The sequence below is a fragment of the Ambystoma mexicanum genome, chromosome 3q (assembly GCF_040938575.1).
Source record: "Ambystoma mexicanum isolate Mex_15411 chromosome 3q, UKY_AmexF1_1, whole genome shotgun sequence".
NCBI lineage: Eukaryota > Metazoa > Chordata > Amphibia > Caudata > Ambystomatidae > Ambystoma > Ambystoma mexicanum.
This window is the reverse complement of record NC_090926.1, coordinates 868,150,873-868,172,905: the sequence shown is the minus strand read 5'-3', so window position 1 is coordinate 868,172,905 and position 22,033 is coordinate 868,150,873. Positions and strand designations below refer to the sequence as shown.

At 49.5% G+C, this 22,033-nt stretch overlaps 1 protein-coding gene across 1 annotated transcript in view; it reads right to left on the bottom strand.

Annotated features, from left to right (window-relative positions):
* Window positions 1-22,033, bottom strand: part of ATAD5 (ATPase family AAA domain containing 5) — a 648,582-nt gene that overhangs the window by 56,299 nt on the left and 570,250 nt on the right. The window contains exon 22 of the mRNA XM_069654960.1: window positions 17,194-17,352. Coding sequence (XP_069511061.1) covers window positions 17,194-17,352 — 159 coding nt within the window. The remainder of the gene's footprint in view (window positions 1-17,193; window positions 17,353-22,033) is intronic.

Sequence of the window (22,033 nt, the reverse complement as noted above, 5' to 3'; positions counted from 1 at the left end):
CCTGCAAGGAGACAAGAGGATCATCATTAGCAACATGAGAGAACAGCTTCCTCGAATCTGCACGCCTCCCGGACAGAACGACCTGAAAGAGGAAGATGGAGGCAACATTAAAGAAAGCAGTAGAGACATTTACAAATTACGAACTGCTCAAAAGGCTTACCTGGCTGGTCGCCTTTCGGCAGACACCACTCCGGACATTCCACTCGCGCTGAAGAACACTGCGACCTACAAGAAAGGAAAACACAGCTTAGCAAAGTCAAGACTTTGCAGCGCTGTGCATAGCGCTTACTTACCGCATCATAGCGCTCTTAATGCGCCATCATTTACCAGCGGGGCTCAACCAAGCCAGTTCGCCGCGCTGAAGCTCCGCATACCTAACGGAGAAAAAAGACATTTTAAACTAAGAAAGGCATGCAGGATAGCAACAAAACTAAACAACAGCAATAAGACCTACCTGAACAATATCAAAGGGCCGGCGTCAGTGAAGTAACTGGACCGCAATCGCCCATGAAAGACAGCGCGCCCCTGCAAAGAAGGCAGGACGGAGAGCACGCCTAATTCTACCACAAGGTGAGGAGAGGGCGCCAGAGGGACTGAAATCATACGGGGGGTGGAGGGAGGATACTTACCCCAGTCGGTCAGTCTTGAATACAGTCCTCCTGTACTTTCAGGCAGAACCTTCCCCGCAGACCGCATCAGGGAAAAGCTGAGAAGCATACCAGCGAGTAACCCGGCTGGGTGGCGTCCCTGTGGATACCAGGTGAGCATAACAGGTAGGCACCAGGAAGGGCAGATGGACATTTTCAGCAACTCCCGATACCATGTTATCCTGACCCAGTCTGGGGCGTTCAGGATCATTGTGGTTCCGAACAGGTGCAAATGTCCTGAGAACAAGCGGAATGACGGGGATTGGCGCAACGCAGAAAGGAGGCCCAAAGTCGACTGGCCCGTCTGTGCATCCCTGAAAGCTCCTTGACAAGGACATTCCCTGGAGCAGAACAACTTGCATTTCCTGTTGCTACTGGATGTGAAGAGGTCCACTGGAGGAGTTACCCAAAACAAATATCGCCTCCAGAACTCCCTGACAGAGATCCCACTCGTGGGAGGCCAAAGTTTGGCAGCGCAAGGCATCCACTGTGTCATTCCCTCGTCCGACCAGATGAGCCACTGTAGAGACGCTGTTCTCCAGAGCCCAGAACCACAGTCTTTTTGCTTCTCTGCACATAGGCAAGGAATTCACACCACCTCTTTTGCAGGTAGTGCATAGTCACTGTGTTGTCCACCAGAATCAGCAAATTCTTGCAATTCACAGAGGTCAAGAAGGGGAACATGGCCAGCCTGACAGCCCTCAACTCCAGCAAGTTCATGTATTCTGCAGACTCCACAGGAGATCACAGTCCGCTCAAAGTCAGGACTGACAGTTGAGCGCCCAAGCCAGTCAGAGATGCATCCGTGACCACTGTCACCCGGGGCCAAGGTTGACGAAGCAACACACCTCTCAGCAAGTGGTCCACACAGCCCACCAAAAGAGATCCTGGGCCACCTAGCTCGAGACCTGTAGAAGGTACGACATGTGGCCCTGGCACTGTGCCATAGGCAACGGAGAAGCTACTTAAGCGGTCCCATGCACAGCCTCATCTCTGGCACCACTAGGATGCAGGAGGGCATGATGCCAAGAAGGCACGGGAAAGCAGAGTCACCGACTGCATTGGGTATTAAATTATTTTAGGCAGAAGTAAGTGACAGATAGAATTTCTTTAAATCGAAAAATCAGTAGTCGCCTTCCTAAATCGGGAGGGTCGGCATTTATTCACTGCCAGCAGTTTGGTGAAAACCCTGCTTTCTATGGTATTTTGGCAGTAGCTGGCCCTGGCAGTAGTGATTGTCTGCATGCAGCACAGAGTTCCTTGAGCAGGGCGTGACTGGGGGCGCTAAGATTTTTGGCAAGTCTTTTCTTGTTTTCTGAAGGCTTGTTGATTTGCTAGAGCATGGCAGTTGATGTTGTTTCAGACAGTGGTGTTGATGTGAGTCATAGTCCTGGTTCGTCAGGGGTAGATCAGATTATGGGAGGTGGAGGCAGGTGGGTCTCGTTTGCTGGATTTCCGATGCGTGTGCTTGACTGAGGTGGTGTGAATAATGTGAAAGGGGATAGTCAAATTGTCTAATCAGTTCAGCAGGATTGGAGAGCTGTGATGGAGGGTTGGCACGGCAGTGATGAGGTCAAGGAGAGGATGTGAAGGCAAGTCCCGGAACGCTCACACCAGACAGAATATAACCCGCTAGGGACGAAATGCCCAAGTCGATCTACGTTTTAATCTCACAGACAGATGAGAGCAGCATCAAAGAACTCTGCTGCTAAGAACGTTCTGCCGAAAAAGGGTACAAGCAGAGGCTTAAAATGAGAAATCGTCAGTGATGCAATACATACAGTAGAAATCTGCACGGCTGGTTGGTGTGCACCTATACAGGATCGGCTTGCCTCATAAGGGATGCCAGGTCAATGGTTCCAGACCAGTTCGTCCGTCCACCAGTCTTCCATCACATGGGCGCCGCAGAGATCATCTTCTCACCGACAAAGGTCAAAGAACCAATTATCTACACTCCTAACACAATGCTACTTTATCATTATACTGTGGACCTGGCAGGCCTTAAGACTGGCACAAAGGAGGTTCTGGGGCACTCTAACCTTCACACATTTCACCCACTCTTTTCCGTGCCATCCGGCTCAAAGTTCTCTGCCCCCGTTTTGAACCCAGCACCTTGCAATACAAATCAAATAATTGTAGCTCAAAGACATGCAATTTTCATCCTCTTTGAACATTTCAGGATTTGTTACTTTGGGGATGGTGGTCAAAGGGCAACTGGTGCCATGGAATTCAGGGATCTTGAGGCTTAGTTATATGGCTATAACTCGTGGTCGCCTGGGGATGGGCCAGATCATGCTTTGGCCAGTGTGAGGTAACGTGCACACCAGCTGCGTGTCTATGATCACGGCCTTGTAGGGTACATTTCTTGCAGATAGAAAAACATCTTAGGAACACTGCTAGAACAATGAATGAGCTTTATGGCGGTCGGGGGGGTGTGGGTTGTCCTCATGGAAGCTCGTGCATGGCTGGAAATGTCCTGTGTCTTGTAATTAGGTCTTAATGCATGAAATGCCACATTTGCGCACAGGCCTGGTCTCCAAACTATAGTTACTAACATCTACACAGAATGCACTAACATCTATACAAAATGGCAGTCTTGCTCGCACCTTGGGCTATACTATGTGGGTTGATTATATTGGGGTGGGGTCATACCACTCTCACGCCTTCCCCCTGGCCCACCATAGTGTTTCGAATGCTGCTCGCCTTACTATAAAGCACTTAGAGGGGTGGGACAGGGTTGCCCCCTTTCCAACAAATGTTACCTATGCTTTGAGTAACAGTAGTTACAAGAGTTCCTAAATTCAGCCATAGCTGCCAGACAGGTTTTGCATAACTTAACATGACAGGAACTTGATCTAAAGAAGGTTAAGACCCTCCATCTATAAATTGACAGAAAAGGTACCCATTTTCTATCGGACAGCTACTTTGTGGAAACCTTTCAGGCTGCACAGATATCTTCTCCTGGGAGAAGAGCCAGAATCAAGAACCCAGGAACCATGCTGCTACGATCACTGATTGGGTGGGAGGGATGAAGAATCCACCTAGATCATACAGAAGACCATTCAAAGGGGAGCAAGAGTAGGGGAGGGGTGAAGAGGACCAGGTCTGAGAATCAAACCACTCTGGCCAGTTGGGAATAGACAAAGAGCAGTTCCGGCATCTACTGAATTTCATCAGGATCCTATGCATGAAAGAGAAATATGGAAAAGCATAAGTTATCAACTTTCTCCAGTGAATGTTGGACCCCTTTCTTCTCTACTGAACCTATCTGAAGTAAACTGCCCACTTAACACTGGGGAAGTCTACAGCGCTAACGCAAACGTTGGGCATCCAAGTACCTGAGCTCTTCATTATAGGGCAACTACCTGGTGATTGTGTGTCAACCCCCAAAAAGCTTCAATGTACATCACACAACTATGCATTGGAAATCTAGTACCTCCACCTGCCAGGGCAAGGAGATCTGTGCCTCTGTCATTTTAAGTTGCATATTGTGCGCTCAGGCCGACTCAAAAATGTCACCCATACGCTGATATCTTATAAAACACTGATGCTATTTTAATTGGGCAACTGGCTCAGAAGACCAGAAACCGAATGTAATCATAGTGGCACCAACTATCTCAACCCCACCAACCCATGGGAAATTAATGAATTTGTTAAATAAAAGGGATAAACTGATGTCAAAACCAGACACACCCAGCCATGCTGTAAAACCAAACATTAAGATGGGTAACAGGAGCTTCCTTAAAACATACTCTGGTTCAAGTGCTTTTGAGTGTACACTTTGCTCTAGTGTTGGTACCAAAACCTGAAGGTGATAGAGAAACCATGTACTCCTAACACAGAAAACCCACACAGAGCTCTTAGTAACATTTCATACCTTTTCACCAAATTGTGGAAAGGATGCTTGAAATGTACACAAGGGCTGCTATCCACAAGAATTACAAAAAATGTAAGGGGTGTGTCGGTGCGCCTTCAACCCCAGAGCACTGCAGGGGTTCGTTAAAACCAGTTAAACTTCGTTCACTACACTTGTCAGTCAGTACAAGAACCTTCCAGGTTCTCGGAAGTCAGAAGGTGCAGCACTGCTTTCTGGGGGGAAAATATTAAGCCGAAATGGCAGGATGCAGCCTCAAAGAAAAACGCAATTGACAGACAAAACCTGAATGCTGATCCGAGCACCAATTGAAACAGGGGGCACCCATACCATCGAAGGAGCTCATTGGGCAAGATTTCTACTGGACTGGGCTTCAAACCAATACTATGGGCACCCTCCGCATTCTAGAAATCAGTATAACGAATCCTTATGCACCTCTTCCAATCATGCTTTTGATGACAAATGTCAGTTGACCCGAGTCTACGTTAGTGTTCTGTTCCCCAGCCATCGGCCATCTGTAAATGTGTTACTGTAAGTAATTTCTTATTGAAATTGACAGTGTTCTCCAAATAGAAATACAAATTGTTTTGACAGATCTTGATGCAATACAAAAGCACATTATCACTACATAAGAGTGCAAAAGTAGACGAGGCAGTTGAAGAGGTGGCTTATTCCAACGCTTGTGGAAACACTTAATCTGACTGAATAGTTCTATGGTAGGCATGGGTTTGACTGGATAGGCCGAGTGAGGGTTTACATAAATTTAATGATTCATCCATAACATCCTTCTATGTATGACCTAAGCAAGATCAATCCTATCTAGAACAAATGCACAAATCCCTCCCCCACACTTCGGCGACACCGATTCACATGAGTTACATACATTTCACCAATCTCTAGAAAGAAGCACAAGCTGAGGATGTTACCACTTCTAAGTCATTCAGTGGGCTAGCATTTCCTGCTCTTCAGAATGTGGATTCAGCAAATCAGGAGGAAGAACTGGATGAGATTGTGGTAACGGAAGTGGTTCAATTAAAATGGGGTTTTAAGAGTGGGTCGTAGGTGCTAGACAACTCCAGAAAAGGCTCGTACTGTATTTGTATTGGATCAGAGGGTTGGGGCTGCTGTATGACCATCTTAATACTTCGTTCTGATAGACCTTTGTGACCAAAGGTTATGAGGTACTGGAATTTAGTCAATAATAGGAACCTACCACTTGTTTGAGAGGGGCCGTGGCCAGCCGGATTCTGAGGTTGTGCAGGCATTGTTGGAGTAAACCCTGTAGGTTGCTGACCAACACACACTATTAAAAAGTAAGAGGGATTATAGTTGGAGGCCAGGTTGTCCCAGGGCAAGGAACAAGTTACTTACCTGTAACTGTTGTTCTCCAGCATGGGTCTGGCATGGATTCACATGCTCATGAATATTCCCCGTCGTCAGGCTGGGAATCCTCGGTAAAGAAAAAACCAGTATCAGTTTCGTTTCTGATCTGTCTTTCGTAGTAATAACCAATCACTGGTCTCTGCGTCATACTGACCACAGCCAATGACTGCCCTCTACCTAAGCACCGCCTCTGGCAGCCATCTTCAGATTTGGAAGCACGTGAAGTGGCAGTATGACCAAGTGAAGAGCCGCAGAGGGGTAGGCGGGAGGGTTCGCATGTGAATCCATGCCAGACCCATGCTGGAGAACAACAGTTACAGGTAAGTAACTTGTTCCTTCTCCAGCATGGGGTCTGGCATGGATTCACATGCTCATGAATAAAGAATACATAGCAGTACACACATGCACAACCACGGGAGGTGGCAAAGGCTCAACATTAAGCATCACATCAACTCAACATTAAGCATCTTACCTCCTCACCAGGCTCACCTCAGGCGAACAGGTTGCGCAGCACTGCTTGGCCGACCCTGGACTCCTCCCTGGAATCCCGGTCGACGCAGTAGAATTTCGTGAAGGTGTGCGTCGACCTCCACGTAGCAGCCCTGCATATGTCCAGCAGGGGCACACCAGATAGGAACGCCGTGGTAGCTGCGATCGCTCTGGTGGAATGGGCTCTCGGACGGCCAGGCAGCGGTCGGTTTGCCAACCGGTGACAGCACATGATACAGCCGGAGAGCCATCTGGAGATGGAAGCCTTCGAGAGAGCCTTCCCCTGATTGACAGGTCCAAAGTTCACAAAGAGTTGTGACGTCTTCCGAAAACCCTTCGTGCGGTCCACGTAGAACTTCAGCGCTCTAGCTACATCCAGCGAGTGCAAAGTCCTCTCAGCCGGCGACGAAGGCGACGGGAAGAACACAGGTAACACCAAGGGTTCGTTGAGATGGAAGTCCGACGGTACCTTGGGCATGAAGGAGGGGTGCGTCCTGAGCACTACCCTCGTGTCGTGGAAAGTCAAGTACGGGGCCTTGCAGGAAAGGGCCTGGATCTCTCCCACTCGTCGTGCGGAGGTGATGGCCACAAGAAAAGCTGTTTTCCACGATAGAAACTTCAACGGGGCCGAGTGCAGAGGCTCGAACGGAGGTCCCATGAGCTTGGTCAGCACCACGTTGAGCTCCCACGCCGGGGCCGGAGCCTTCACCGGCGGGAACGATCTGAGCAGTTCCTTCATGAACTCTTTCACCAGACGATGAGACCACAAGGACGTCCGCCCCGTGGTTCTGGTGTATCGGGAGATCGCAGCAAGATGAATCTTGATGGACGCGTGTGCCAGACCAGCTTTGGCCAGCGTCAGCAGGTACGGCAGTACTTGGGGAGCCGTAATCCGTAGAGGGTTAATCTTCTGTGCGCGGCACCAGACAGAGAACCTCTTCCATTTGTGTCCGTAGCATTTAAGAGTCGAGGACGCCCTGGCCTTTGCAAGAACCTCTCTGCAATCGGCCGGTATGTCGTATCCTCCAAACTCTAGCGCTGCAGGAGCCAGGCCTGCAAGTTCAGCGACTTCGGGTCGTGGTGGAGGATGGCGCCTCCTTCCCTGGAGAGTAGATCCGCGTCCGCCGGCAGCTTGATCGGCGGGGACGCTGACAAGTCCAGCAAGTCCGGGAACCATATCTGCCTCGGCCACGCAGGTGCGACGAGGATCATCCTGCACCGTGACCTCTTGAGCTGGTTGATGAGCCGGATTAGCAGAGGCAAAGGAGGGAACGCGTAGAGGAACAGGCCCTCCCAGGGGAACGAGAAAGCATCGCCCATGCTCCTCGTCTGGGGAAACCTGCTGGCGAACCTCCGGCACTTGGTGTTCGTCGCCGTCGCGAACAGGTCGATCTGGGGTGTGCCCCACCGTCGGAAGAGGCGATCCACCAGATCCTGCCGTAGTTCCCACTCGTGGCACGAGCGCAGCTCCCTGCTGAGTGAGTCGGCGATGGTGTTTTTTATCCCTGCCAGATGAAACGGCACCAGAAAAATCCCTTGGGCGACGGCCCAATGCCACAGGTCCTGCGCCTCCTTGGACAGCGCTGGGGACCTGGTTCCGCCCTGTTTCCTGATGTAAAACATGGTGGTGGTGTTGTCGGTGAAGATCCTCACCACCTTGCCCTTGAGGGACGGAAGGAAGGACCGGAGGGCCCAAAACACTGCACGGAGCTCCAGGACGTTGATATGCAGGGACTTCTCCGTCGGGAGCCAGAGTCCCCTTGCGTGCAGATTTTCGGTGTGCGCTCCCCACCCTTCCAGGGAGGCATCCGTGGTCACAGTCTCCTGGTGGGCTGGGGCCTGGAAGTCCATGCCCGCCGTCAGATGCGCGCGGGTGCCCCACCACCGTATCGCTCGTCGGAATGCTCTCGTCGAGCTTGATCCTTTCCTCGAAGCTGCCCGTCGTCTGGATCCAGCGCGCATCCAGGAATTCTTGCAACGGGCGCATCCGGAGCCTGCACATGGGAATGAGGCAGATGCAGGAAGACATCATCCCGAGGAGGGACTTGATGGACCTCACTTTGGCCGCGTCGGCCACCAACATCCGTTGCACCTTGCCCAAGATGGTCCTGGTCCTCTCCTCCGACGGGGAGGCCAGAAGGGACACTGTGTCGAGCCTCGCTCCCAGAAACAGTGCGACTTGCGCGGGCACCAGGTGGGATTTGGCGTAGTTCACGGAGAATCCCAGGTCCGTGAGGAGTTGGACGGTCCTTGCCGTGTGGACCACGGCGAGCTCCCTCGTCTTGGCGCGGATGAGCCAGTCGTCCAGGTAGGGGTAGACGTGAATCCCCTCGCGGCGCAGCTGCGCCGCCACCGGTGCGAGGCACTTGGTGAATACCCTGGGTGCCGACCGTAGTCCGAAGGGAAGGGCTTTGAACTGGTAATGACGCCCTTGGACCACGAACCTGAGGAATTTCCGGTGCCCCTTTAGGATGGAATGTGGAAGTAGGCATCCTCCAAATCCAACGACGATAGGAAGTCTCCTTCCTCTAGCTGACCCAGGACGTGCTGGAGGGTGACCATCCGGAACTTCTGCGCCTTGATGAACTTGTTCAGACGTCGCAGGTCTAGGATGGGGCGCCATCCTCCCGTCTTCTTCTTCACGAGGAAGTATCTCGAGTAGACTCCGGAGCCCCGAAGCCTCTTTGGGACGAGTTCGATGGCGCCCTTCCTGAGCATCGCCTTTACCTCCAGGAGAAGTTGAGGGGCGTGAAGTTCTTTCCTGGCCACGGGGGGGACGCGGGGGCACCTTCTTTGAAACTCGAGCGCGTGGCCCCGGGCCAGGGCGTCCAGCACCCAACGGTCAGTGGAGATGGACTCCCACACGCTGACGAAGCCCGCCAGCCGGCCTCCCACCGGGGTGCTTCGGTGGGGGCCCGACCCCACGGCCGGTTCAATCCTGCTTGGACGCGGCCTTGCCGCCTTGACCTCCTTGGCGACGACGGCGGGGTCCGCTAGACTTGCCTCGTCCTCTGTAGGCCTCTTGCGACGACGAGCGGGCCGCTTGACGGTAGGAAGCGAAACCGCCGACGGAACCTTTGGAGGCGCCCTTGCCTCCGCTGCTCCGAAAGGGCGTCCGTCGTTGCTGCAGAACTCCAAGGGCCCGGGCCGTCTCAGTATCCGCCTTGATGGCCTGAAGGGAATCGTCCACTGTCTTCCCAAACAGATTGTTCCCGTCGAAGGGCATGTCCAGGACTCTGGTCTGGACGTCCTGCCGGAAGTCCGTAGCTTTGAGCCATCCACGACGTCGAAGGCAAACGCCGTTGCCCAGCTGGCGGAACCCAGTGTCAGCGATGTCCGTCGCCACGGTGATGGCGTGGTCCGAGGCCACCTCACCTTCCTGCAGGATCTCCAGGGCCTCCGCCCTCTTGTCGTCCGGCAGAAAATCCAGCAGGGGAGCTATCTTGTACCAGAGCTCCCTGTCGTAGCGAGCCACGATAGCCAAGGCGTTGGCCGCTTTAATCGTCGTCGCTGCCGACGAGATGACTCTACGTCCCATAGCATCCAATTTCCTTCCCTCGCCGTCCGGCGGGGAAGTCGATGTGGAGGCCGCACCCCCCCCCCGCTTTCTTCCTGGCTGCCGCGGAGACGACGGAATCCGGGGTAGGCTGCGCCCGGAGGCACAGGGGGGCCGTGTCCGGGACCCGGTACTTTTTCACGTACCGGTCTCTTCTAGCTGGCGTCGTGGAAGGGTTCTTGAGGAGGGAAAGGCCCTCATCCCAAATGTCGTCCAACAGAGGCACTGCGAGGACCGTCTTCCTCTTGGCCTCGCGCCGCTGATAAAGGAAGCCTTCCTTTTTCTTCTCCTCAGGGCAGAGTTGGAAAAGCTCGGAAGCCCTGGAGATCATGGAGTGGGAAGATCCGATCTCGTCGGGCGGAGAAGCCCTGGCGGGAGGCGACGACGGAAAATCCTCGTCGTATGCCTCGTCGTCCGTACCCGTCGCTGCCGTGTCAGTCCCCGTATCATCCCCTCGGGTGGACGGGGAGGAGGGCTGGACGGGGCGCGACGGTTGAAAAGGAGGTGGTGGATGGATCCTTCTTTTCTTGGTAGGGGGAACACCAGAAGGTCCCGGTTCTGGATCCCCCGACGGGAGAGGTTCCTCCGTCGGTAACGGTAGCCTCGTCCTTATCTCGGAGCATAAGGACTGTATGGCCAACAAAATGGCCGCCGAGTTGTCTTGCGGCGCTGGCAGAGGGGAATCCGACGGGCGAGCAGGGGCCCCGTCGGTATCCTCGACGATGTCGTCGTCGTCACCTGCGTCAGGGTCCATTCCGACGGGCTGGCCTTCTTCCACGCCTAGGCCGTGGCTTAAGACCTCGATCAGCTCCTCTTCTGAGGTTGAGGCCGAATCTACGACGACGCCCTGCCCCCCCTTCTTCCCCACGTAGGGTTTCACGGGGGTCCTATCGATGGGCACAAAAGAAGACTCCCTCCGAGGAGGCAGGGAGATTCTGGGCCCCGAGGTCGCCACCACTGGTGCAGCCTCCACAGGCTGAGCCAGGGCCGCCGCGACCGTTTCGATAGAGGGCTTGGTCGGATGGATCAAGGCCTTCACCACCTTAGGTGCGCTCACCGCCTTATCCTTGAGGGAGGGGGCACTGCCACGCTCCTCCTCTGCCTTAGAGCTCGACCGGGGCCTCTCCAGGAGCTTCGCCGGGTGCTCGGCCTTCCTCTTACCCGACCCAGAGCGTTGGCTCGTGGTTGATGGTGCCGGGGAGGGTGCGCCCTGCCTGGCGCCCGTAGAGCCCGACCGTTCGGCGCTCCCGGTGCCAGCGGACTCGCGGTGCTTAGCCTTATGTTGGGCCCCCGTCGCCGGGGCGCCCTCAAAGGTCTTAGAAGACCGCTCGGATTTCTTCTTCTTCTCGCCAGACGGGCTCTTACCCTCCAGCCAGTTGGCGAGACGTTGATGGCGGTCCTTCATGGTCCGTTCCGACATGTTGCCGCAAAACGCACAGTCCTTCTCCACGTGCGTCTTGTCCTCATGAAGGCAGTAAAGGCAGAAAGAGTGTTCGTCCTCCTTAAAGACGTTCTGCAGCTGGCATCCAGGGCAGACCCTGAACAGCTTTCCGGGCGTCGAGCTTCCCTTCTCCTGGGCCATCTCCGAGACCGGGCCTGAGAAGCTTCTGGAGTCCTCCGAAGTGTAGCTCGACGAAATCTTCACCCTTGAGGGGCACAGACGAATCCGACACGGGTCCCCGTTGATCGGATGTAGGATCGGTGGAGCTTGAGGCTCTTTTGACCGAAAGATTCGAAGTTTTTTGTGAAAAAGCGCGAAAAATAGCACTAACGCTCGAGAGCAATAGCACGAGGATCCCAACACATGAACGTGCGGTAAAAATCTGAAGATGGCTGCCAGAGGCGGTGCTTAGGTAGAGGGCAGTCATTGGCTGTGGTCAGTATGACGCAGAGACCAGTGATTGGTTATTACTACGAAAGACAGATCAGAAACGAAACTGATACTGGTTTTTTCTTTACCGAGGATTCCCAGCCTGACGGGGAATATTCATGAGCATGTGAATCCATGCCAGACCCCATGCTGGAGAATGGGAATAGTCTCTCCTAGCCAAAAGAGGGATCCTTTTGATGGAAGTGAACATCAGCTAAAAGATGAAACCTGAATCAAAACAGTGGATATTCTTTTCTGCAATAAAAAAAAGTAAAGGAGGGATTCCATTGTTTGGAACCCATGTAAATACGGAGGGACTCTGGCGAATAAGGCTCTGAGCATGCCATTAAAATGTTGCCCAAATGTACTCAAGTCTCTTCAATGTGGCTCACCTTCTTGCACATGACCTATATGTGGGAAACAGGAACAAGAACAAATTACTTACCAACTGTAACGTTCTTACGATTGGATGTTCCTCTCACGTATTCCTCATCTTAGATATTCGTATCATCATGAATATCTAAGATGAGGAATACGTGGGAGGACACAATCCATTTGAAAGCATGGATATCTTTTGCAGCCAACAGGCTCTGACCTTTACAAAGACTAAATTGGGCCCCACTGAATAAGTCAGGAAACTTCAGCAATAGCCCGATGTAAGCACACAGCCCACAGGAACCAGTTTCCTTAATTAGTCCTTGGTGTCGCCGTAGGATGCTTGCGCATCACATAAGGGCAAGAAAGTCCTAGCCACACCAGACTCCTCTGCACTAGCCCCCTTTCTAAATCCACTAGGCAGGAATCCTCAGAGGAGACTCATTATGTAAGGGACAGCAACATTGGGTCCAGACCGATACTGAAGGCATGATGGAACATGTAATTGGTGCGGGATGCAGTTGAGAAAATGGCCTGCATGTCTTTTTCCAGCAGACACTTCTTGCAAGAGTCTAGTGGAGGTCTTCTGAAGGGGGACTACAAAAACAAAAGCAGGTCTCCCAGAGAGTACATCAACATGTAGTTGCAGAGTCAGCAGAGTGCCAACTGGAGGGCTAAGCACTCAAGGCAGAGATTGTGAACAGCCAATCATGGAACCTGTAAACAGAAAAACGATTTGCTTGCCAGAGGTTGAAGGGAGTTTGCTTTAAAAGCCGAAGTGCATAAAAAACCAACAAAATGTAAGCAGGCTAAAAGACCTGTGTGATAATTAGAGGCACCAAGTACCGTCGACATGAAGAAAAGGACAGGTAGGCTAACTGGAGGGTAGAGCATGGCTAGAGGGGCACTGTACCCCAACTTCCCCTTTCTAATCTCAAACATGAGGGCATTGCTGGACATGGCTACTGGCGCCGAACCCACAAAGCAGATAACACAAAAGTATGGCGGAAAAGGGACAGGATATAGGAAGAATGGAAAATACACTGCCTGCTAAAATACTGGCCAGATCTCAGCTGGTGGGGGGCAAGATGTACCGATGTGTTTCAATTCTGTGTATGTAGAAGGTTTTGTCTTACATGGTTAGTGTGCGTCTGATCTTGGAGCCTTTTGACGGCATACCTTTACATGCTTCTCCTGTCGTTTTGTCATCTATGTTTTCAGGGAAGACTTATCTGAAATTCTGTCCTCTCCAAAGTCTTAAAGAATTCTGACCCTTTTCCAATTGGAGGTAGTGGCTTTCCTGAACCCACTAATAACTCAGTTCATCTCGAACAAGGCCAATTGCCCAGGTTAAGTGCCATTACCGAATTTCAGCTTAGCGGCCCTTGGCTTGAAGCTTCTTTACGTGTAGCAGAAGCAAAGCTGTGATTCTGATGGATAAACATCTTTATATTCTTGCTTTATATGTACCTCGAAAAACAACCATCACATCCCTGCCACCACTGTCCTGAATGACGCACCTATAGACATTTATATGGTATGCGTTTTCTAGGCGCCTTTTTTTGAAGTGTGCTCTTTGTTCCTGAAGTTTTGGTTGTCATGAATTCGACCCTTCCCCACTCCTACATAAACATACATGTATATGCAATTGGTTTAGTTAGAACACAACTGCACAAACAAAAGGGAAGACCTTAAAAAAAAGTCTTTTGAAACATGTATTACGATTTATACAACCAAGCCAATAACTGATTAACATGCTTTGAATGTTGGTGGACCTTGCTGTAAGTCACTGGTTAAAGAAACAGAAAAAGGTCCCATAGCAGATGGGCACTGGTGCTTCATCATGGAGGTCTCATAACTTACACCTCCATAGTCAACACCCACCAATTTTTGCCTTTGAGGAAAAAACCTATAAATCCGGAGCTAACCGCTAGCTGGCAGGACAGGGAAACCTATAGCAGTCTCATACTACAAAGCATTGCATGGCAACAGGTTAGTTACTACTGCATCTGAATGAGTGAGTATACCCCACTTTCGCTGACCTACACTTCAGATTCCCACATCCCCACTGTTTTTTGCCGCAAAATGCAGATGTTAAGATGGGGTAAGGTATATATGGGGGTGGTCTCCATGTGCATTTTGCAGTAAAACCAGAAGAAACAACTTTTAAAAAAAAATCAGTCAAATAAAAGCAGTAGAGCTATAGGTTGGCAAAAAAAATAATTTGTTTTTTTTAATTCAGCAATTTGTCATAACACCCCTAAATGTCATCTTAGTAGTAAGCTTTAGTCGCATGTCTTCCATAAAAGTGTCAAAGTTTAAATCAACATATTAGAATTGACAAATTTCATACCAATTGGTCAAAGAGGCTAAACGTGACAACTCTGAACTGGCTTCATTTAACAGAGGAATTTGCTTTGAGGAGTCCCAATTGGAATATACATCTAGGCATCAAGCAAATCCACAGAATCTAGCAGTAAAGAGGATCAGCATAGTGGAGGCCATTTAGTGAGTTTCCTTCGCCACATATGATTTTAACTGGAGACGCTAACTAAAAGGGGAACACCAGAATATTTCAATTGCTTCACATTATCCCATAGTACAAATATGAGCAAGAATGCGGTTTTAGCACCCAAGCCAACAAAGAAGCACCACTGCTCTGAATATCAGTTCTTGGTTTCAAATTAATGAAGGGGAAGGAATGTCTTAAAAGCTGCTAAGGTTACTAATGTAGCCAGTGACGCAACCTGCTCAGAAGTATTGACCACCGAAACAGTTAGGACGCGACTTTGGGGAATAGCTAAATAGATGAACAATTTCCTGGATGAAAAGGGACTAGGATTTAACTCTGGCAGGGATCCTGGACATTTTTGTCAGCACTACCAAGACGTCAATTGAGAATTCCACCCTTGATGGATATATGCTCACAACCTCGAATGCTACAATCTCAGATGAAGCAGACTAACCATGTGGGGGCATGTGCAAAGATGTGAGACACATGCTGAAATTCCTCAGTTAAGTAGGTTGACTGAAAGTGAAGGCCATTTTCCCATCCATTTTAAAATATGGGATGGTTATTCACATGAATGCGTTCAGTTTGACATGTGTTCCAACATACCTGGAATTACTGGCCTTGATGAAGGAACCAAAAACTAAAAATGATCGTACAAAAAAGGGGGAGGATGTCAAAGTACTGAATGATGGTAGATCTTGGCCAATTTGCCAAAGGAAAAACAATTATAAGCTGTTGGACTCATTGCCTTTACTACATGAAGGCCCTATCCTTTCGTCCTGGCCTCTACACTATTTTTCAGACTGGCAAGATTTAGCTTTTTAAAGGGAAATGATCAAAGTACAGAATGCTCAGTTAGCTAAAAGTATAAAAGATGAGAGCCAATATAACAAACTTAACAAAAGGAATAGGGCGTGGCCATGGAAGGCACGTTGGAAAGATTCTGGCATAGCTAAATGAGACAGTTGGGACAACCATGATTACATTTAAATCTCTTATCGCCAGGGGGCATATTATCTTCGAGACAAGTTTTTGTCATACATTCCGGGGCGATCGCTCCGCTCGGGCAATGCTTGTCTCGCTATTCCTAAATTCTGCCTTTGCAGGGCTGGGCCTTCTCTGTCCCAGCCGGTAAATTGCGGAAAGGTCTCCCGGTAGCCCTTGGGCATACTGAGAATCACCTGCAATTAAAGCGCTTGTTGAAAACAGCTATTCTAGCTCTGGGCCAGCATGCCGTTAAAATCCTAACGCCAACCAAGATGCTCCTGGATAAACGTGCATGGTATAAATTCGACTAACATGATTAAGATAACCATGATTTTGCATGGGGTGTTCAATTTGCAAATGATTCATATACCAAAACAGGACAGATTCACCTCATGTCGACTGCTAAAAATCCAACCTCACCAAGTGTTTTCATAGAAGGATAGCTTTGCAACAGGGTAAAGGACTCAAAATATGAGTGGATTCACCCCGATCAAATCCTTCGCTATGCTGAAAAATGCTTAAGTGATCAATCCAGTGGACAGCGCACCACCAGAAGCCAGAACACATGCAGACTTGAAATCTGCCACTGCAAAAGGGAAAGGACCAGAAACTAAGCCTTCACAGCTTCACCTCACTGATGATGCCCGACAAGGCTGAAACACGTATGGGGTTGCTGTTGGTACTCTTGTTCAGAGGAGAATTGCCTAGTATTTCGGTGCTGGACTGCCCCTGGGCAGGACAAAGACTGATATGTTGGGAAATTTCTTCTCTGTGAAAGGGACAGTGAGCTAAAGACTTGGTAGAGTCTCTCCAGGGGTTACTCACCCAAGAACAGGTCATTGGGCTGTTTGTGCTAGTACAGAGATTCCCAGACCCCCCCCTCTTGTTTCACAGCTTCATAGTTCTACTATTACCACCCTCGAATGCAGCACAGCTAAATAAACCAAGCAGCATGGAAATACAAAGATATTTTAAAAGCTGTGCTACCAACACGCTACCAACACTCTCCGACCTTACAATTTCACTACCTCCTACAACGTAGACACTACAGAGATTTTGCCACGATGCACTCTTTTTGAACTGCAGATTAGCTGGTTGACACCACAAACTCTTCAAAAGCTTCCAGAGTACTAACACTCTAGCTACACCCGAACAAAAGCCTAAAATCTAATGCATGGAGATCTTGAATAATACATGATCCTGCAGTGGAAAATTACTTATCACAACAAAAAAAACTTCATTTGTTCTAAAAATAAAAACTGCCATTTAAACTGGATGTGTAGCAAATAAAGCAAGTAAATCTATTGACCTCGGGCAGGAAGGGTGTTCTGTCTATTTAGAGGGAGAGCGAGAGAAAGCAAAGTATCAAATTCTGTTACTAAATGCTGAACTGTACCAACTTAAGTTCAAAATGGGTTTTCCCCTTTGTCTGATGCTTCATTTCAAAGCACATTCAGAAAACGTCTCATAGCACAGCAAAAACCACTGTTTAGAGCTTACCTTCGTTTCAGTTTTCCTTGTTCTTTGAGTTTCTCCGTCTTACAAATATTACGAAGGATGGGTAAATATTCCACAATGCTGGCTTGCCTATTACCCACAGTCATGAAAGATCGGTTGGAAAACACACTTTTTACCAGAGATAACCTTTTTTGTGCAATCCTGCAAAATAAACAAATATTAAGATTAACTACATTGTGTATGTGCGACGTTCACTATATAAGAAAACAAAAATACATGTTAATGAGTGAATGTCCTTCAGTGTAGATGAAGGGCTCCTGAGAAGCATTACTGGGTTACACTGCTTCAATGCTGTCATTTATATAGGGGGTAGAGGATTAGTAATTTTGATAGAAAAGGATAACATTAAGGCTGCCTCCAGGGCCACCTGTTCTTTAGGGGGAAAGCAGAACGGGCCAGTGGGATATCAAGATGCAAAGGACCCTACTACAAGAGAGCAGGAGCAATGCTATCAACCGCAGGAAGGACACTCTTGAATAGAACTAAGGAGTGAACAATAAGGCCAGGTAACTATATTTCTGCCATCCAGCCTAGCTATCGGATATGGATTTCAGTCCATGTAGATACTTTCAGGTAAACATGTGCAGCAACTGCAAACTGATGGCCACACACACCGACCAAGTGTCCAGCAATTCCATGCAGATATTCAAAGTCATGAGAATGAGGGTAAAACCCTGGGGAGTGCCACAGCACACACAAAGGGTGTATGATCTAAACCAACTGGTTGCAATCAGTTTGAAAAGAGAAGATCTAATTCCAAACTCTACAGATATTCAAGTGACTCAAATGAATAACAGGACCCAGTGTTTGACCTGATCAAATACGTCCGACAGCCAACGGCACATAGCCACAAAGGATCTAGCATCCATAGGACATTCATAAATTGCACAGTGGATGGCTCGCCCAGATCCAACCGTCCCGGTGGGGGTGTAGCCTGTATATTTCTTGAGTGGATCGCCGCCTCCATCATTCCTATGGAGGACTACTCTTCCTTTGAATGCCTGGTCTGTAGGCTCTCCATTTCTCACTGTTGCCACTATGTATCGGCCGCCTGGCCAGGTAACCTCCTTCCTCTGAGTGGGCGGACCTCGCCTACTCTCTCCTTGCCTCCATCTTTCAACTTCTCCTATTCTGAGACCTCAACATCCACCTGGATGGTTCATGTCCTTCTGGACTCTTTCGCAACCTCTCTCTCTCTTCACCCCTCTGGGCCCGACACACTGCAGGGCACATCTTGGATGTTATGATCTCCTTAGACCCCCCCCTCTAACCTGCTCACCACTCCTCTCTCCTGGAGTGATCACTTTCTCCTTTTCTCCCTTCCATCTCTACCCCTCCGGCCAATCCTACTGCAGCTCTGCCACCCACCTTCTTGGTCATCCGACCCATGAAGCGTATCTCAGTTGAGTCTTTTGCCACCACTTTCTCTACTCCCTCTGCACCTTTGGCTGACTTGCACAGCCCTCTCCAACCTTCTCTGCTCTCTCTCTGCACTCTTGATGTACTTGCCCGTCATGAGGATCCACCCGAAACTCAAATCCAAGTGCAACTCTTGGAATGACTCAGGACCTCGTCACCCTTAAACACAAGTGCAGGGTGGCTGAGAGGAAGTGGAGGGCAACAGGTTCACCCTCTGCCAAAATGTCCTGCCGCCTTCGCCAAAGGCAATACAGACTCTGTCCTTGCCAAAAAGAGCGTACATCCAAGCCTGCGTCTCTGCGGCATCAAATAACTCAGCCAAACTCTTAAAATCTGCAAGGAGCTGGCCAGTCCTGCTGCAGCCTCTACTTCCTCTGTCCCCTACCTGGCCATCGGCACGACCCTTGCTTCTCATTTCATCACTAAAACTGAGGACATCCTGCCCACCCTCTCCCCCACTCCATCCTCCTCCATCTCTCCCCAGACCCTCTTGCGGCCACCTCTCGTCCTCCTTTGCCCTCCTTTGTTCACCCCTGATAATGTTTCTAGACAAGTGCGATCTATGAAAGTCTCATCATTAAACAGGTCCTTCCTTGTTCTTCCAAAATTATCAAGGGCCACATGGACACCCTCGCTCCAGCCTTGGTTGAATTCTGTATTACACTTTCGCCACAGGAACCTTCCCCTCACCTCTGAAGCACTCCTTGTGCACCCCATTCTTAAGAAACCGTCTGCTGATCCTGGAAAAGCCGGCTGTATCCCAGCTTAACCTTCACGCTGAAGCTGCTGGTGGTCTTCATGACCATCAGTCTGGCTTCAGAGCTTCCAGAAGCACTGAAACTGCTCTGATCATCCATGAAGACCTGCTCTAAAACCTCAATTCCAACCTTCCTTCTGTCCTTTCACCTCAATCTGTCCTCTGCTTTCAATACGATAAACAATGCCATCCTGCTCAACAGGTTCCATGATAACCTGGGTATCACTGATCAGGCCCTGGCATGGCTGACCTTCCTCACTGATTGACCCTCCCAGGTCCAACTTTGGTCCTTCCTCTCCCTCCTTATCAACCTGTGGTGTTCCCCAGGGGTCTTATCTCTCTCCCTGGCAGTTCAACCAATACCTGGCACCTCTTGCCCATCGCATAGCCGCCCTCTGTACCAACTTCCAGTGCTATGCAGACTCAGCTCTCCTTCAGGCTCTCCTTCAGGCTCCCCTCAGCCACCTCTACTCTCATTCCAGACCGTCCCTCTGTCTGCAATCCAGGAGTGGTGTGCCGCCAATGAGCTCTGCCTTAATGCCAGTAAGACCGAGATCCTCCTCATCGGAACGCCAGCTCCCTCCTTTCCTCTTCCCTCCCCTACCTGTGAGGCTAAGAACCTCAGGGTCATCTTCGACTCCAGACTCCCGAACTCTCCTCACATCTCCGACATCTCCAAGAAGTCAAATTACCAGCTGCACCTCCTCCGAGGTATTCTTCCCTTCCTCACTTTCCCCCAGAAGCTCACCGTCTCCACAGCTCTGGTTGGCTCTATGCTGGACTACTGCAACAGCCTTTTCCTAAATCTTCCTGCCTCTACTCTCTGCCCTCTTCAACTCATCCAGAACAGAGCTGCAAGACTTGTCCTTGGCCTCAAACCCAGGGATTGCATCTCTCCAGCTCTGAAATCCCTTCACTGGCTCCCAGTGGCAGCAAGGATCAAGTTCAAGACCCTTTGCATTGTCCACAAGGCTTTCTGGGGCCGGGGACCACACGGCCTCAAACTCTCTTCCTAAATATCTGCCTTCTCGGGCTCACCGCTCTCCCAACTCTGAGGGTCAGGCGCTTCTCTAAGCAAAGAGTTGGGGGCAGACCTCTTTCTTCGGCTGGGGCCCCGCGATCTGAATCTGTACAGGCGCGTTACGAATGCCACATCATATCATGGCTTGGTAGAGGAGAACCAGAATGGTATGTTTTAAGCTCCTGAGAAAGTAAGATGCTGCTGAAGGCAAGTTGCAACATATCCTAAATATGCTTGCCAGGAAAGTCCTGCGATGGGATGAAAAATCCCCCTGCACAGAATAAACTAGAGAAGCTAGCTTTAATAACTGACAGATTACTTTCACTTTAAAACCATCCAATCTCCATTCCGCTGCCCACCCCCCTCCCCCACAACAGAAATTTCCCATGGAAAATAAAGTGAGGGACGAAGGAATAATGCCTCTAACTCATTCACCTCTTGTTATTCTTCAGCTACCATGAAAAAGGTGAACCCTTGGGATGCAGGAAGTTAGATACCTGCTCACCTGATTGATAGCATCAGACATAAGGCACAGATTTTGCCATACATCAGTAACATTTCTTTGAAATGCATTGGCAAAATTGTACTTCCATTGCTCAAGGATTAGGTGGAACACAAACTTTAATACTGACAGCAAAGTATGCTATTGGCTAATTTCCTAAAATAGTATTTTCCCCAGGCATCTAAAATGGTGCCTTGCTGAACTGAAAGCCAAAGGACTGGCACCAGTTTATGTTATTTGGAAAACATGAGCACGCTTGTGAAGAGAGCCCAGAAATATTACATTTCCTGTTTGAAGACCAAACCAGCCAATGCATTATGCATTCCTTTTTCAAACAGCATTCAAAAATCAAGTGGACTCTACCTTCAAGAATATATGTCAGAACAGTATTATAAGTAGAAATCTATGGTAAATGTATTAAACATTCTAGTCAAATGTTAGACTTTATAAAGGGAATACACTGCTGCTTAAATCTGCTTCGACAAATTATATTGTGATGGTTATATTCTGTTTTGCCAAGTAAAATACTTGGTTGTACTTTACTTTGCCAAAAACGTGTGTTTATCCTTTTTCTGTGAACAGGACTGCTTCTGCACATCCAGTGTGTGTAGTGCTCTTTCACCTCTATTTGGTTGGTTAGGGAAAACAGATGGACGCTCTAGACTGGTTAACATGACATTTGTAGATGAATTTTGGAGAGGAACGTAGGTGTGAAGCACTACCTTGTCTGTGTATTAAGACAAAATCCTCTGACACTTATAATGCGTGTAGTTCACTGGGGATTTTGTGTGCTCTGTGATTTTCCCAATAACCTCTTCATGGAGGACATCCCCCCACACCCCCGCAGACAAGTTTGTTTTGTATCATCCGTTTCATGGGGGACAGCTGTCGTTTCTGGGACCCCCCTTTTCTCTTTATACACTACCCTCGGTCCTCTACTCACCACTAAACCTTCCTGATTGTCAACACAAGTGACAAGTTGGCCACAACAACATGACCTCTCCATGGAAGGTGTACTTCTCATTCACCTTTGGATAGCCTATTGCCAGAAGAAGCTGAGCCTCCCTTGAAACAATCATAGGTTTTCCTTCCTGCTTGTTTATAGAGTGCATAGTGGTCATGT